Here is a 17,978-nt window from a genome sequence, read left to right as displayed (position 1 = left end):
GAGAGCTGGTGGAGCAGTTTGTGTCATGGTGTGGGAACAATCATCTCATGTTGAATGTAAACAAAATAAAGGAGATGATTGTTGATTTCAGGAGGAACAGGATCAGATCAAACTCTATTTCCATCATGGGAGAAGAAGTGGAGGTTGTTGAGGAATATAGATGCTTCAATGTTCATCTGAACTACAGGCTGGACTTCATGAGACGGTCTTGGGTCTTCAGTCAGAGGCTTCGTCAGTGGAACTGTAGGAAACCAGTCTTTGCTGTAAAGCAACATGCTGAGGCTATTAAAAATCTGAATGCATCAATTTGCATTTCATCACATCCTAATCATCCGAAAATGAATATGAAGAGATTTGCAAAACGGCATTGTGCCTCTGATTAGACTATCTGGTATAATGATTCACAACGATTCGTTTTGGACGTTTCATTTCATTTCTGTTTTACAAATGTACAGTACAGATAGAAGAAGTAAAATACGACATAGTGAAATGGCATAGATCATTACTGCACTAGATGAAACACACACAGCGATGGAGAGAAATATTTCTTCCCTGTCAGGTTTGCTCTCTGCATTTTATGTTGGTTTCATTTAGAGTGGAGAAACGGACCATCATCCCAAAAATCAAAAAATCAAAGTTCCAGTTTGGATTGGTTTGGATCAAGTTACTCATTTCCCCCATGGTGACTCTTATGGTATCACTGTAATGTTTTGGCAGAAATATATGCGAGTATGGAATGAGTACAGAATGTGCAATAATGTCAGGATATGATTATAAGAAAACCTGTAACCGGATCAGTTCTGGATGTCCACAGTGGATCAAACTGCAAGCAAACTAAACCTTTTACTGATAAATCACTTTGACTTTAATCTCTTTAGTTTTAGGTTTAAAAGCTCTTGAACCAAATGCATCTTCACTTCCTAATGGAGCCTCCAACATCCCAGTGGGAGACCACCACTCTACCCAGACCTGTGATGCCTCTTCTAACAGTTAAGGATGAGTTAAGCAACAAAACGGCAGCATGTGAAGCATGTGAAGGTCGTTCCACCAGGCAGCAGCTAAAAGAATGAAGTGTCTGCAGAGAAGGCCCCCGCCAGCCTGAACTCATCCTTCATCAGCACGCAGAAGAGCCGTTGAGGCAGAGCCTTGGAGTACGGAGCGGGTCGGGGAACACACGTCCTCAGCAGGATCTCCCGGCCCGCAGGAGGAGGGAAGTCTGGGATCTTCCTGCTTTCAGCAGCCGGTTCCAGATCGTCGTCCACTGGGGCCAAAAGAGCCGCCTGAGGAACAGAGGACACGGTCTGCAGCTGGGAACGAGTGGAGGATCAAGGCTGTGATAGAAAACTATCGGTGTAAAAGAGAATTCATGTGTAGTTAGCGCTTAAGTCACGATATAAGTGTTTCATATCAGTTGATCTAGATAATTATTGATTATAGTTTTTTGTTTTAAATATCTGAAATACTGTGAATCTGGTGGATAAAATTTTATTTATTTTTATTGAAGCAGTTATGAGGAATAGTGGAGAAAACTGAAACTGCTGCAAGTTGTTGCTAGGTAACCAAAGAGTGAGTTGATGCATCACTAGCTGTGATTGGTTGAGCTGCAAAAGCCTTTCCTCTGCCTACATCTCCCAGAATGCTGTGGGGATCTGGATCAGAGTTCAGTGAATATTCTATGTATTGAATATTCTATCAGATGTATCATCTGCTAATATTACGATATATATTGTTACTAATTTATTGTAACTGGGCCACTTCATTAGTTTTGTTTAATTCATTGGTTTTCATTTTCGTCTGTTTTCTGCAGCTGATTTTATGCTGGTCGATGTCTAATCATCAGCAAAAGAAATAAAAAGAAAATTACAATAAAAGAAAACGGTCTCAAAACAAAATTATTTTTTATCGCCAAATTACTAGGGCAATTTATCGTGCAGCTAAATGTGTTACAGTAACAGGCCTGGTTGTTGCTACATTAATGTGGCCGGCCTACTTGGATGCTGGATTTAGTTTGTATTTCATAAAGTCAACACTGCCAGATGTCTGGATCTGCTTCAGACCAGAACCAGATCCGTTCTGGGCAGCCAGCCTCTCTGTGGCTCCACTAACAAAACATGTGGAAAGGAATAAAATACTGGTCATGTTTATGGATACAAATACAGTTATACAGTCAATGGAAGTACTAACATGGTTAGAAAATGTGTGTGTGTTAGCAGCTCCTTACCCGCTGAGCGTTAATAAACAGTCTGTGGATGATTCTGCCGATGCGAGCCTGTCCAGCTCCAAGCACCACCACCTCAGGCTCCTCTAGCAGCAAGGTCACAAACCTTCAAAACACACACACACACACACACACTAAACACCCAGCAGGAGCTTCCTGTCCGGATCCATGACGACGGTTTGGAATGAGCTCAGCTTCAAACTCTGAGCTGAACTTACTTCTCTAGTTCGTCTGCAGCTTCACCGTTCTCCTCTTCCTCGTCGACAGCAAACTTGGCCTTGAGAGAGCGAGCTTCGGTGATGACCGTCTCCATGGTGACCAACTGGTTAATAAAATCCTGTGTGGAGAGAAAAGTGCTGTCATAACCGTAGCATAGAGAAGTCAACAGGACACACATTATTCTCTAGTTCATTAACAAGTTACAGCAGTTCTGAGGTCTGGACTTTGACTGGGCCATTGCAACACCTTGTGTCTCAGTTTATTCTACCAGTCTATTGATGTTTTTCTGAAGTTTGGAATCACTGAGATTAACATGCAGTGATTTGTTTCTTTAAATAACACACTATCAAGTCACATTTATTCTAAATCAGATTATATTTAAGATTATTATCATGTTCTACAGTCATTATCAGTCATTATCAGGGCTCAACACAAATGTGTTCCAGAATCCAACATAATCCACTAAAGCAATTCTAGCCAATAAACTAAAAGAAAATGTTAAATTTCTGAATGAATGGATGAAGAATGGCTTTTATTTTGATAAGCAGGAAGTGTGCTTGTAGCGACGCTGCGAGCTAGGTTCTTATTTTGCTCTTAAACAACCTGAAGTTCAGACATCAACTCTGCAGCTGTCACACAAAGTCTGTTATAAACCATCAACGTTCTGATGAAAATATCCGTTATTAATCTTATTTAATATTTTAATTTTCTGAGACGCTGAATCTGGGATTTTCATTATCCGTACACCATAAACATCAACATTACAATAAACAAAGGCTTGAAATATTTCACTCCATGTGTTACAAATCAATATTGTACAGGAGTTTCAAAAAATGTCAAACTTTGTTTTGCAATATTCTAATTTGTTTTAGTTGTACCTGGATAAAAATGATGATTAAAAATTGCTTTCCTTTTTATTTGCTCTTTTACTGAAGTCCAGAACAGGAAGTACTGACCTCCAGCTTCTTGTAGTCGTAGTTAGCCGAGTGCAGCAGTTTGTTGGCTTGACTCGCAGCTTGCTGAATGCTTTTCTCAACTGATGGAATGTTTTCTACTGACTCTGTTGGAGAAATATACATAAAAAAGTTAGAATAAGGGCTATTAAAGGGCCTAAATTTAATAAAACACTTCAACTCGTGCAGCACACTGAAGTTGTTGCTAATCTCACTTCCTGAGTATCATCGGCTCTACTTGTGATTTTTGATTTTTTTTTTTTTTTTGCGTGTTTATGATGAAACTCTTTTGAGAAAGAGGCTGGTAAATGTAGATGTTGAGAAAACAGACATGAAGCCATCAAACAGGACTCACCTTCCTGCTTCAGTTTCATAATAGCAGCATGAAGCAGGCAGGGCAGCAGGTGATGGGCCAGGTCTCCGGGCTTCATCATCGCCAAATAATGCAACACCTAAAAAGAAAAGAAGACATATTCCTGTGATGAATTTTGTTATTACATCTGAAACTGAAATTTTGATTTTTGTGGTCTTGTTAAAGTCTTAAACCACTTAGAGAGTTATTTGGTGATTGAACTGAGGTGATGTTTCACTGGACTGAAACAGCTTGATGTGGCAATGGAACCATCATCCCAGTTTTTAGCAGCTTAAATATTTTCATAATATTTTGCAGCTCAATTGTATGTGATCACTTATAAATCATGCGTTCTGTTTCCAGCTGATTGGGACCTTTTCTGCCTCCTTGGTGTCATCAAACAGCCTCTTCTGGCGCCGTGCCGGGATCACCCTGGCCGTGTCCCACGCCTCCACCCACATGTTGCCGGGGATTTTCATTCTTGCACTAAGTTCTCCTCTGATGACAGTGGATCCCTTCTCGTCGACCACTTCTTCTTCTACATAATCCCTCGGAGAGTACCAGCGGACAAAGTCCTCCAAAACGCAGCCAGGGTTGGCTGCCTGGAAAGAAAAGGAGAAGATTACTCTATTTTCTTAAACCCTGAAAGAACAGTGGGTAAATAGATAAGTACAAATTTAAAACACTGTGTCCTGCTACTGCTGATATGAAGGTTCATGTCTGTCCAATCAGAAAGAAGCTGAACAAGCTGAACCTTCCTGAGAGGAGAAACCTTTACTGTCTGAGATAAACATGAAGGCCAGACTGAAGGTCACCAAAGCAAACTTCTGGAATTGAGACAGAAGAGTCTTAGGCTATGTTCACACAACAGGTCTTAAAGGTGCAGTATTTAACTTTTATTAAAAAAAAATATATGTTTTTTACATACATATTCCCCCAGAAAACCTGATAATCCTGGTGGTCGGGGCACTATCACTAGGTTTTAACATTTTAAAAATTTTTAAAAGTTACAAAAATGTGGAGGTGCATGTTAAGGCATCATCATTTGGACATAACAGCTTGTCAGATGTGCACTCCCCCCCACCCACCCCAGTAGCTTGATCTGTCTTTACTGTCAATTTCTAATAAACAAATGACCACCTGCCTGTTAGCCTGACACTGTTATTTACAAATTCATGATGCCAGCTTTGAACCTAAAAATGTTTAAGTCATAAACAAGGTGGGCCGCTGGTAGACTGCTCTAGCAGTCCACCAGCCGTTAGTAGGTTTTCTGGGGGAAACCTTGAATACTGATCGCATTACTGCCAAACAAAAATTAGAAATGTAAATGTAATCATCTGTCCAGAACAGAGGACATGTTTGGCATAAACCAAACACAGCAGTCCAAAGAAACTGTGTGTGCGCACATGCATGTGTGTGTGTGCTCTCCTCACCTTAAAGGACTCCATGTCAGAGAGCAGACATGCGCTCTGCATGCGAGCGCGGAGGTGAGTCCCCTCAGCCGACGTGCCGAGCTTAGCCAGGACTTCTGACTGCTCCTCCAGCTGGTCCTCTGTCATGGGGGCTGGCTCCTGAAAACCACCATCACACATTCTAGCTAGCACTCCAGAGGAGAAAGCAGAAGACCGGCAGAGGGAGGGCGTTACCTGGGTAACGGGGACATAGAGCAGCTCTGCAGAGTGCAGCAGGGTCATGTTGTTGTAGGGGTGCAGCCTGCCGTCTGCCTTCAGCTTGCTGCTGTCCTTTCCTGCCTCGCTGTGGGAAGATTCCATCTCCCCCTGGTCACTCAGGCATTCAAAGAACTCGTCCTCACTGTCGCTCCAGGAGTCCCAGGATTTACCCTGTGGTGTTTCTCTGGTTGTTGACACAGAAGCTCTTCCACCAGATACTTTGCGCTCTCTGTCTCTGTTTCCCTCTTGCACCTTGCGAGCTTCATCTCTCGCCCTCTTCCTCTCTATGCAGCAGTTCAGCATCTACCCACAGGAAAACAGCAAGTGTTTTCAGATTCACTGCAACACAGACAGCTACAGGAGATCCTGGCCACAGCTAGAACCATAATGACTAACAAACCCTGGACAGTGAGAGTTACATGATCATCTACTATCACTAAGAGTGACTTCCCTTCTGGGTCCCTGGATATTGCTCACTTTTAAATTGTACAATTGTGCTATTTGCACGAATATTGCCAAAGTTATAACATTTGAATATGTTGTGTATTCTGAACGGGAATTTTAATTTTTTGTTATTGTTTTTTAATGTTCCTTTCAGACTAAATGCATCAATTCTATCGCTTCTGCATCGTCTGCCATTGGTTCCAATTAAAAATTCATTTTTTAATAAGCTACTATTGCAATTTAATGTGTTTTAATTTTTTTTATTTCCCTTGTTTTTAAACCCATTGAAATGCTCATATTGTATTATTTTCTAATCAGTGCAGATATTAGTGCTGAAAAGTAGGGGTTCAGTTCTGGTCGATCGCTGACCACCAATCTTTAAAAAGCCTGACCTGCTGATTCAGAGTTTTGGCCGATATTGATGTTTTTGTCCTAAATGTTGATAAATATAGCAACATATCACTGAGTCGGCAACAGTGGAGTGACTATTGTTAACTACAAACATGCAGACTTGACCTGGTGGGTCTGTTGGTCAGACTCTGTCATAGCAGAAGACAAGATGGGCTTCACATGTACATATGGGATCATCACCAATCTCCCAAAATGAAGGAAATCAGGGCCAATTTATCAGTGCACCCAAGGTTAAAATCTATCAATGTGCATATACAGTGTGGGAAAAAACAAACAAACCAATGACTTTTTGATAGATTTGCTCTAATTTGATTAAATATGAATAAAATAAGAGTCACTGTCAATTTCTGACACACACAGGTTTGAATTCAAACTTTTTCCCCTAACACTGCAATGTGTTTGTGTTGTGGGTGAAAAAATGAGAAAAATGTTGGCCCAAGTCTCTGACAATTAAAATAATAATGGATTTTTTTTAATGGAAATGTTTCCAATGACTTTTCCAGAAAAGGGAAATGTCATTTTTTAAAATAATTATATTTAATGGTACAGATTTCTTCATATCTTTGTTTTGAGTGTCTAGGAATAATTGATGTCAGATTGGTTGTAATAATTACCTGAAACTTTTGATGCAGAAGACAACAGCGGAGATCTGGAGATCCGCCTGTTAACCTGCAAATAAAACAAAGGTGAAAGGACAAATTTAGATTTCCATAGGTATAATCTGAGTTACTTCAGCTGCTCTGGGTTGTGAAAAATCATTAACCTCATTGGCATGTTTACAATCATAACTGTCAAAAAATAAAATTAATTTAAGAGCATAATTGACCCAAATGCTCAACTTTCAATGACCAAACATAATAAAAAATAAATCACTGTTTCAAGAAGAAACAGTTTATACCCATCAAAAAATTTATTGATGGGTATAAGAGTATGAAGGGGGGAGAATAGAAAAGCACACCACACTTTTCGATTGTATAATTCTAAAAAAAAAAAAACTTTTTTCTTTTTTTTCACAAACTGTTCAACTCAGGTTGTAAAACAAAATCCAAGAGGTATGAATATTTTTGCTTGGCAGATTTACTTATTTTACAATTGACATGTTTTCACACACAGCTGAAGAGAGCTAATTGAACATAATACAAGAAATGTGTGGCTGTCATGCTGACGTGATGCAAATCAACTAAAATCTCCAGTGACTGGTTTGGAGCTGTGCAGGTGAAGTGTGTGTTCAGCCACCCGTAGACGAGGTAGTTGTTTTCCCAGCGGTAGCGCAGCTCCAGGACAAACTCCTGCCAGAGGTGTGCGACAGCCGCCAGGCCACCGTAGCTGTAGTTGACCATGCAGAGACACAACGCCAGGCGGTAGGTCAGACTGTTACAGGGCGCCGACTTCAGCTGGAGGTACAGGTTCTGAAGAGAGGCAGGAAACAGGAAATGACCTGCTTATTTAAAGGGACAGCTTCCTCGCAAATGAAACATTTACAGAGGCTTCTAATAGACTAAACTTGACTGGAGTGTTTGATAACTTGCCTCAAGCTGAAATGACTATTTTTATAAAGTGGCCTGAGACGATAATTGTTGTGAATTACCGCTATAGAAATAAAGTGAATTGAATGAAACTGATGATTTTGGGGCTGTATCTTCTGCTTAGAACAGCAGAACTGATGACTTAACATCCACATGTTAAATTTGTTCGAGAAACTCAGTTTTCTCATAACTGTATTTATGTGGAGCCTCGTTCTTTCTGATCAAACTCCACTGCTAAGGAGAAGACGATGCTGGTTCAGAACGTGTTGAGGCCAAACATACATCATCTGGGCTCTTCTCTTGCTCAGACGGCCTGCAGGAGTTTGCTTGTGTAGTTTTCTCTTTGTCTGATGACTTTTCCACCGCAGCATCAGGGAAGAGGTACTGAGAGGAAAAACAACATAATCCAGACAGAAACATGAATGTTAGAGTGAAAATAAACATTTTATCAGGCAGGAAAATGGTGACCTTGGACTACGAAATGCTGTAACATGTATGTGATGAAGGCCAGGCTGTGTATAAAGGATCAACTCTGTGGGTATTCCCCACATTGTAATCTTCCAATGAAATTCAAAGCTATGCTGAATAAAACCCTGTGGCAGTCTAGACTTCTGAAGGCTATCTGTCTGATCTGTTCAGGTGTTGTGGACAACGACCTGTAGATTTGTCTCTGTCCTCACATTGATTCATGTTCCATGTACCACAGAACGAGCTTGTAAGAGTAAAGCGCACCAGGAGGATCGAGTTGAGCATGTCGACATGAAGCGGTGACTCGTCGATGTGCCGGTGGCGGCGGATGCGCCTCCGGGCGCTGTGGACCATACTGGACACGGACAATTTGCTTAACGGGACCGGCGCTGCTGGCTCCGTCAGCTTAGACAGGGCAGAGCTGATGTCGCTGTTTTCTGCAGGGAAAGATTACAGCTTACACTTACACACATGTTGAAGGGACAGGATTATGTGTGTTCTTGACACATTGTGCCATTTTGCAGCATAATCAACCACATTCACTTCAGTTGTTAGAAAAATGCTGTACGAAGTCACATTTATTTTAAGTCATATTTGAAACATACAAATATGGCTTAAAATAAATTTGACTTTGTAATTTAATGCCTTAAAATTGGGTCTCTGTCTCTTTAAAAACTCCTGGTGCTTCTGAACCTCTGCCTTCAGGAAGTCATCACAACACAGCTCCTCTATTAACCCTTTAACAACATTTTTAGTAGCTCCTATAATGAGCTCAGCTGATACTCAGGTGTTTGCTAACTGCTGCTGGCTAGTCTGAAGGAGCAGAGAGGGGCAGACACAGAAGAAGGGGTGCTTTGTGATGCTTCAGGTTAAACAGATGAATCCTGAAACCACAAAAGGCTCGACTATTTTAAAGCAGCTCAGTTGAAAGCTCTGTAGCTGTGCAGTAAAGATTGGATTAACACACTATAAACGTGGAGTCTTTAAAGTACAGTTTGTGAACTTTAGTTCATGTATTTGGTTTGTAAAATCTCTAAAAGGTTGTAGTCTTACGAAGTGGTTTGCATTTACCCTGACCAGTTACAGACGTTAATGATTGGGTAAAATTTAAAACCCCAACAGGAAGTAATCGTACCTCAGTAGCGGTGAGTCCAGACCTTCTGGATAACGTGAAGCATAGAACTAGAAACTGGTTTTTACAAGAGTAGAAGAAGCAAACTGACCCTGGCCTTCTTCTTCAGCGTTGACTCTACCCAGGATCTCCTCTGCAGACTCCTTCTGACAGCAGAGCTTAAAGAACTCTGTGATAAAGTCTCCTACAAGGAAATGAAAGTCAAACAGAACATTTAGATGACATTTTTTGTAGTTCAAACGTATTCTGCTGGAACATATGGGGCCTGTTCCTACAACAAAGTTTAAAAACACCTGAAATAGTAGAGGTGTGAGTGGAAACAAGTGAGCCACCTACCCAGTAAGCACTGAAGGTTGTCAGCAGTCCGAACTCGAATGGACCAATGAGGAGCTTGGAGAGGGTCAAGGTCACTGTTGGATAGCAGGAGATGGGGTTGAACACATCTCACATGCTGGGCTATCAGTTAAATCAATCCCAACAATCTACTGCTACTCAAACTTTTATGCAGTTTTTAGAACATTCTAGATATTTGAACAGAATGTAATTAACACCAACTTTAATGATACACTAAATTATGATAATGTTTCAAGATAATCAGTTCTCCAAGTGACAGACAGCTGTTGTGCCATACAGGTTTGGGGAACTGTTAGAACTTAAAACACTCACCTGTACACATCGTTATCTACAACGATGCCCTCTGTGAGGTGAGGCCAGGTGGTTGCAAGATGAAGTTCACTTCAAAACAAAACGGGAAGAAAAAAAGTATTCATTTAAACTGGCTTTTTTTTCTTTTTATACATGAACAACATCATGTCAAAAATCCAGATAGAATCTCATGCATGTGCAAAGGGAGACAGAGATGGCATAGAATGGTCATGTACTAAAGAATGACTTACTCACAACCGCTAAGCATAAAGAAACACATAATATGGGCCTGGATACCATATTTGGGTCATTGATTTATTTGAATAATTTTAAAAATGTCACAATTTCAGTGACTTAAAAAAAAAGAAAATAAAGGCTTGAGTTTCTGGGAGATTCTCTTAAAGCCACACAAACTGGAGGCATCCATCTGGGAAGGGAATCTTTTAAAAAGTACTTCTGAAGGGTCTAAGATGTTTTTCATTTGACAAGATGTGACTATTTCTTGTTAGTCATTGACGCATTTCATTTAATTATTCCTAAACATACATCCAAACTGTTTCTGGAGTGGGAAAAGCAGGGAACAATAAGCTTCTGGAATGCTCTTCCCAAAGATGAGGCTTCAAAAACAAACAGCACTTTAATAAAAAAAAACAAAAAAACATTTTTATTGCTAAACTAATGAATAACTTGACATGCGAGCTCAAAAACAGTGTCTATTTCTTTTAAATCTGTTATTCATGTTGTTTAACCATCAGACTGGAGCAAAACATTGTTCTATCCATTCATGTTTCCAGAGTTTCAGGAACTCCTGATCATTCATAGATCTTCTTTAGAAATGTGAACGCTGACATTAACATTGGGGATGTCTGTTCTGCTGCTACATGTTTAGCACTGAGATCATATTTTAGGCTTGAAAAGCTTCAATGATAGGCTAATTCCTTTTAGCACAACTTGAACACAACAATAGTGTTTTGCAGCGTCCAATCAAATCGCTTTAGAAGCAGAAATGAACCCCCAAGAAGCGCCTTTGTCGCCCACTGCTGCTGCCTGTGGTTGTTGCTTGTGTGTCAGATTTATGAGTATACCAGAAAGGCTCCAGATGTTCATATGGAAAAATAAAAATACAATTAAATGCATTAAAGCAAATTTTAACACGTTAAAATTCCGTATAATTAATTTCTTGAAATTAATTTCTCATTATAGACACGGTCCTAGTAAAATTGTAATCAGAACAATACATATGGTACTGTACTAAGAATATTCTGTATGTATTAATCATTATTTTGTCTTAAATATTATTTAATACTCTCACCAAAAAAAAAATGCTAATACCTGATTGGTTCCTCGCAGGCTCCAAAGGGAAGATTTCCAAACTCCACTCCTCCTACTTCACCGCCGAGCAGCGTATCAAAGTCTGACAGGAACAGAACCCAGCCAGCCAAAAACAGAACAAACAACACCTTTACTGGACAATGGCTCATCAGCTGGGACACACTCTGAATCATGTGGGAGACAACCTCTGTGTTTTATATGCAATACAGCCAAAGAACAAAGATATAGAGTTATACAGTCCAGATTTAATGGGACACAGCGAGCTCTTGGTGTGAATACCTGGTGGCTGCTGCGGCCATGAAGACTGCTGCCAGTCCTGCAGAATGTAGGTGTAGCGAATAGCGATGTTGACTGGAGGCAGAGGGAGCAGGTTACAGCCCTGAACCAAGACAGGAAGAGAAAAACTGAAAACCTGAACTTAACCTGGAATGGCTTTCTGTCTGTACACCAATCTGGTGAAGGTTTACTGTAACACCGGCAGGTCTATTAGAGTGGGGGGAGGGAGATTTCTACTAAAATGCCCAAAACATCTAACCGCTAGCCTTTTGATGTGGAGGAATCAAAAGACATTGTAGCTGAGTAACTATCACTATTAAGTTTGACAATTGTGACAACAACATAATTCCACAGCCTGATGTTCCTGTAGTTTATGGTCATATGATCTGTGATCATTTCCATTTTGGGTGGAAACCTTTCTAACTTGCACATGACTTTCTTTTCTTTTTTCTGTTTTGAGTTGATGTCTGCCTCGGCTGATTGGAGTTGAATTACACAGAACACTGGAGCTCATCCTCAAAAGAAAAGAAGAGCTCGGAGAAACAACAGAACTCAGCTGAAAATGGAACAAATGTTGCAGTTTTGGTCTCCAATCGAACCGACTCTACCTGACTATCAGGTGTGAAACTCTACCACCTTATCAGAAGATACCAAAAGTTCTTAAAAACATTTATGTTGGACAATTAGACTGCGCTCTTCCACCGACACACTGCTTTCCAATGAAAGTCCAGTTTGATGGTTTACCATACAGAACAAAGGAAAAGCAGGACCTCTAAAGTAGACAGCAGCACTACTAGGCTGTGCTGACAGAAGATGACTGAAGCTGTTGAACTAAAAAGAAAAGAAAACTTGCAGTGACAAAAGTGACAGTAATGTGGAATGATGGTGCCAGTGTGTGTATATTGTTTTCAGATAGTTTTTCTGCGATGTGTTTTGCTCCTCAGTACTCACTATTTTAGACTTAAAGATGTCCAGGAGGCCTGACAGGTGGTTGTACTGACTCGGCACCTTACGCAGATGGACGATCTCGAAGTCGGTGCGCACGCCGGGCCCTTGGCACTCGCCAGCGTATATCCGCCTCCACTTCTGCTGGATCTGCACAAACATGGGGACCTGACTGGACACACATAATGAAACAGAATGCTTTCAAGACACACTGCTTTGTACTGCTACAGAACCAGCTCAGTATTCATGTCATACAGATTATGCTTCACTGCCCTGTGCAGAAGTAGCTGATGTTTTTAGTAGCTACTTTTGAATAATCTTCACATGCTGACACATCTCTTTTATTTTAGAACTCTTCCCCACATTGATGGACAGAAACAATTGCTTCTGTCCATTGTTTTACCACAGATCTACAAGCTTTGGAGCAGCAACATGTCTACACCGCTGCTGTTATGGAGGCTTCTGCCAATCATCACTTGATCAAGTATCTTATGAGCAGAATCGGACTATTATACTGATTATACACATCAAACAAAGTAAAGGCAATAAACACCACAAAAAGGGATATAAACATGTAAGGAGCGTAATAAAACTTTCCTATTTTAATCTTGTGGAAGCATCAGTGGCATAATGTTCGGTTTTGGCTCCCTCTTTGTTTAGTGCCTCATTAAGAATCAGCTTTTGTACAGTTTAAATCTCTTTAGAACTTGGTACAGATCGCATTCCTTTCATTATGTCCTGATAAATAAAACCTGAGACTGTCAGGATGGACCATCTACCATGTCTGCTCTCATTATTACTCCTGTGACTGGCAGTGTAAAGCAGCTCCTCATTGGGGGCTAATGAAGCCTAACTCAACGTCTACCTGCTATTCGAAAAGCAGAAGAAAAACCATTTTGACATTCAACTTGTATGTATATTGATTTCAACTTGACTGGAGGAAAGAATGAGAAGACAATCTCCAATATGTCCAGGATGAGCTGACAGAGGGACTCACCAGCCGCTGTTGGACAGAGACATGGAGACGGAGCTGAGCAGCAGGTTGCATTTGGACTCGCTGATGATGGCTTCACAGTTCGCCCCAGGGCTGATGACCACAAACTCCCGCAGGCCATACCTGCCAACATAACAAGAAACAGAATGTTCACAGGAAAACTGTAGAAATGATTTAAGGAATGAACAGCTGGTCAGATTTAAATAAGTATCCATTTCATGTATTAAAACTGCTCCAATGGGACGGATGTTCTGTCATTAACCAACCAGCTTCCACCTAGCTAATCATTTTTCAGTTTAGAAACTTTGAACAGCCTAGTTAACATTATTTTTTGCTGGATTAAAGAAACCTATTATGCTGTGCTTCCACTGGATGTGTTACTGGTGCTACTGGAATGCGTGTGGAATATTGTCATATTTCTATATGGATTAAAAGATCATTTATTTCTCTAAATAACATGCAGAATGGAACACAGTAAACGCACCATCTGACCAGGCAGTGAGCTCGTGGAGGGAAGTCGTTGTGCATACACAGAAGATCTTGCATCGCCAAAGGTAAGGTATCTGAACAGAGGAGAGGAAAATATGAGACAACGCTCATTAACACACAAAGGAATATAACTACTAATCTTCTGAAATAGTCCACGAAAGAAATTATTTTCTCATTTGATTAACTTTCAATTACTTTGCTTAAAGTGGAAGACACATCCTAAGATGAAAAAACTGACCTGAGACAAGTGAAGGAAACAATTCAACTGAAATAAGATGGTAAAAATTGTTACTGGAAGAAAATAAAATATCCATCTCTGGATCCAAATTTGTTTAAATGGTTTTAGAATCTTTTTGCTGAATTTGCTGAAATATCAAAATGATTTAATAATGTATATGTTTTTGGTTTTTGGGGGACATTTTGGTGGTTTTGGTTTCATGTTTCACAAAAAATCTTAGGCTTTTGTGTTAGTTCAATTTCAACCTGTGGATCTCCATAACTTTGTGTTTATTTTGGCAGAGATGGTATTAGATCAGTTGAAGTTAGAAACACAAACAAGGTCAGGCGAAGGTTTATAGTGAAAATGCATTCAGTTTTCAGCCATATTGGAAAATGTCCGTACCCTCTTCACTCTTCCCATTCTCCTTTTTACAATCTTCTTTCAGAAAGTGATGGGTGATGTAGAACTTAAAGTCAGCAAAGTGAATATCTAGTGACTGCTCTTCCCAGCTGCCATTGATGTATGCACCCTGTGAACACATGGCATCAAATAGTTTATTCATAATCCATGATTAACTGTCATCATTCACAACCCCATACGAATGGATTGAAGCTGGTCACCTTTTCTGGAGATGTTTTTTCCACATAGTTTTCAGTCAGCTTCCACTCATTCAGCACTTCCTCAACTCTGGACACAAACCTTGAAACAAAAAACAGAGTTTTGCTTCGAGACAGGAATGAGTCACAAAGTCTAGCTGTGCCATGTGTCCATCCTCAATTCTCCAACACAGAAAGTCCAAAAGCTTACTCTGACATTGAATAGTTCTAATTAAGTTCATTAAATACAACTGGCTTTAAAAGCAATAAGTACAACAAATACATAAACAGTTTGAAACTGTCAAACAAAATATTCTCCAGCTGGTAGGTTAAGTGGTGGTTCAATTAGAAGCAATTGTAAGCAAACCAGGAGGGTCAGTGTAATTAAATATAAACAAAATCTCCAAGGAGCAAGACTTTAAATTAACCAAAAAAACAAAAAGTAAAAGAAAAATAGAAACATAATTTCTATCCAAACAGGAGAAAACAGTTCCAGTGGGTTAAAAAGAAGCAACCATGGACTGGAGCGAAGTAAGATCCGGGGATGAGACCTGAATCGGGATTAGCTGGAACAATAATAAAAAAATATGTAAAGATGACTACATGAAATAAACAAGTACTTTCCACAGGTTGCATGTCAGGAAGAGCAGCAGACAGAACTCTCTTTCCATCTGTCTGGACTTTTTTTTTTGGTGAGGATGATGTTTTCTCAAGCTGACAATGCATCTTTCCACTGAGCAAATATTGTTAAATCTTCTCTTCAAGACAGGAAGATCAGATCAATGCCAGCAACGAGTTCTAACATCAATCCAATTGAAAATGTAGGGGAAAAAACGTAAAAGAAAAAGGCACCTAGCAAGACTACGTTCTGCTAAGCTGACCTGTCAACTGCCAAGAAACAGCAGCTGACAGGGCGTTGATATTTGAATAAATGTTCAAATGTCAATGTTATTTTGTGACATACACTTTACCTTCACAAACCTAGACTTTTGGAGTCATTGTGGTATTTATTAATGTCTCATTACAAGTATTTTATTTCTTCCACCCCCTGTGAAGAAACGACAACTCTGCATTTTTTCTAAGGAACAGCTGCTTCAACCAGGACAAGCACTTTATAATTTTATGGTAGATATTTTTAGACATACATGTTCAAACATTATCGCTTGAATGTGTATAAGCCTAATGATGACAACACAAAGACAAAATGGGCCAACCAATAACTAAATATCCATACTGTAGGTCCTCCATTAGGCTTTGAAACAGGAGCTAAGGTTTGCTTTTGCTTACCGCTCCCATTCGGACGCGGTGGTAAAGTCTGTTATCTCAAAAACCTCCGACTCGGGCTGCAGGACAGAAGGGAGACATGTTCAACATATGTTCTGTTTTAACTCCAAAAACCTAAGCAAATAAACTTACATCGTTGTCAGCAGCCATGTTGAAATGCAGTTTTGTTATTCCGTTTTTTTCTTCTCGTCAGTCTTTGGCATCTAAACCTTGCGTCAGTGTAATGATGCCCCCTTGTGGGGGCAGATGAGGGCAAAGCGAAAAAATATCGGCATTTAAAAATATAATTATAGGTGAAAATATTCACATGGAGCCTGAAATAAATGTACTGAAAACATTGTTTTGAACGTGAAAGAAAAATCGGTTGTAAAAGAAAAGAATAATTAAAATAACAAAATTTTCACTCTGATTTGTTTATTAATCCTAATAATTGAGATTAAAATATATTTCTATATTCAATATTCAATATTTCTATTTAGTGTCGTTTTAAGATGCCTTCGTTTTAGCCCCACATTGTATAAAGGAGTCAACTACATTCTATCTGATTGTACTTGAACTAGATTTCTGTCTTGAAAACAGTCTTGTTTTGACGTTAATTTTTTAAATGGACAATTCAAATGAACTGAATTTGAATTCTATTATATTATATTTAAGAACTAGTGTGATATGCAGCACTCATAGACATGAATATCACGTGTAGAACTGAGGTAGCGACTCAGTTCTACATTCATTTCCATATTTGTATGCATAAAGTATTAGATTTATAAGAATTATAAATAATAAAAACTTCTATGATAGACAGCTCCCTATCCTGGATGTACGCCGCCTGCCACCCAATGCCTGCTGAATACCAGCTGACTGCAAGAAAGAGCGCGCGTCGATTTAAAGTCACTTCTGCTTCTTCCTTCAGTCCATTGGATGGCGCTCGAGGGACAGGAAAAAGACAACAGCATCAGAAGTATTACCCACAATGCACTGGGTCACAGTGAGAGCGCGCTGATATTAGTTGATAGGGAAACGGAAGATACACTGTTGCGTATGAAAGTAGACTAATGCATGGATGTAGCCATATTGCAGTGTCCTTGAACTGTTCACCCGTTTCTCCATTTCTATTGAACATCCTGCTAGGTGTTGGAACACCGACATGGCTCCATATAACCTACTGACGGCCACCGTTAGCCTCATGGCTAGGTCATTCAGTGCATTCTACACAAACACGCCTGCAAGGTAGCGAACAGCATGTTTCTGTTAGACTGATGTTTGTGCTTAGCTATAACAATACAGTGTTTACCTTCAGTTTTTAGATTATAACGTATTTGCAAAAGTTTAAACGTCTGCTGCAGCTTTTAGTTTTAATCACTTTTGATGCACCGTCTTGACAGAATATGTCATGACATATATATAAATATGTATCATGATACATATTTATAATCTAGTGATAGTTCTGTGTTAAACTACTGCATCTTAAAGGGTTTATTGTTAAGGTTTTGAAAAGGAGGAAGCGGCTTTCAGGGTCAGAAGTTCAGATCCATTCATCATAGACATCCTGCTCTTTTCCAAAAGAAAATTAACAAACTGTTTTTCAAAAATATGCAGAGTTGTCAATTTTCCTTGGATTTTTTTTCTAACCTATACAGGTTAAAAACTCTGCGTACTGGCTCAAACACGCGGTTGTAAACAGTGAATTTAAAAAAAGATAAATTTTCTTACATAAAGTCAGATCAAACTTATCCTGTTTTAGGTCAGTCAAAAGTGATTTTGATTTGCTAAATGCCAGAAATAATTATTATTTTATATATATATA

At 39.6% G+C, this 17,978-nt stretch overlaps 2 protein-coding genes across 2 annotated transcripts in view; one reads left to right on the top strand and one right to left on the bottom strand.

The window, feature by feature from the left end:
• Positions 1 to 410: 410 nt before the first annotated feature.
• Positions 411 to 16,402, bottom strand: rab3gap1 (RAB3 GTPase activating protein subunit 1). The gene is made up of 24 exons (XM_015058151.1): positions 16,307 to 16,402; positions 16,178 to 16,233; positions 14,915 to 14,993; positions 14,697 to 14,823; positions 14,070 to 14,148; positions 13,589 to 13,708; positions 12,598 to 12,763; positions 11,650 to 11,749; positions 11,371 to 11,452; positions 10,060 to 10,128; positions 9,730 to 9,803; positions 9,485 to 9,577; positions 8,526 to 8,698; positions 8,076 to 8,177; positions 7,504 to 7,676; positions 6,882 to 6,936; positions 5,389 to 5,715; positions 5,176 to 5,313; positions 4,117 to 4,344; positions 3,746 to 3,842; positions 3,394 to 3,497; positions 2,437 to 2,555; positions 2,222 to 2,324; positions 411 to 1,280 (listed from the first exon to the last, which is right to left on the bottom strand). The coding sequence occupies exons 1-24, from the start codon at positions 16,322 to 16,324 to the stop codon at positions 1,059 to 1,061; spliced, it is 2,904 nt and encodes a 967-aa protein (XP_014913637.1). The 5' UTR covers positions 16,325 to 16,402; the 3' UTR covers positions 411 to 1,058.
• Positions 16,403 to 17,024: 622 nt separating this feature from the next.
• tfam (transcription factor A, mitochondrial) overlaps positions 17,025 to 17,978 on the top strand; it is a 10,065-nt gene continuing 9,111 nt past the window's right edge. Inside the window, exon 1 of the mRNA XM_015058155.1 lies at positions 17,025 to 17,401. Within this exon, the coding sequence (XP_014913641.1) occupies positions 17,319 to 17,401 (83 nt within the window). The 5' untranslated portion in view covers positions 17,025 to 17,318. The remainder of the gene's footprint in view (positions 17,402 to 17,978) is intronic.

This window comes from Poecilia latipinna, unplaced genomic scaffold, assembly GCF_001443285.1.
Source record: "Poecilia latipinna isolate Pla-1442-1.1 unplaced genomic scaffold, P_latipinna-1.0 Scaffold1520, whole genome shotgun sequence".
NCBI classification, from domain to species: Eukaryota; Metazoa; Chordata; class Actinopteri; order Cyprinodontiformes; family Poeciliidae; genus Poecilia; species Poecilia latipinna.
Note: the sequence above shows the minus strand (reverse complement) of the source record. Positions and strands in the feature narration are given on the sequence as shown.

Coding starts and splice junctions, on each gene's coding strand:
- rab3gap1 (XM_015058151.1), bottom strand. Junction 14,149..14,696: donor GAATGGGAAGAGTGAAGAGG/GTACGGACATTT, acceptor TCCTCTGTTCAG/ATACCTTACCTTTGGCGATG. Junction 11,453..11,649: donor ATGGCCGCAGCAGCCACCAG/GTATTCACACCA, acceptor TGTTCCTGTCAG/ACTTTGATACGCTGCTCGGC.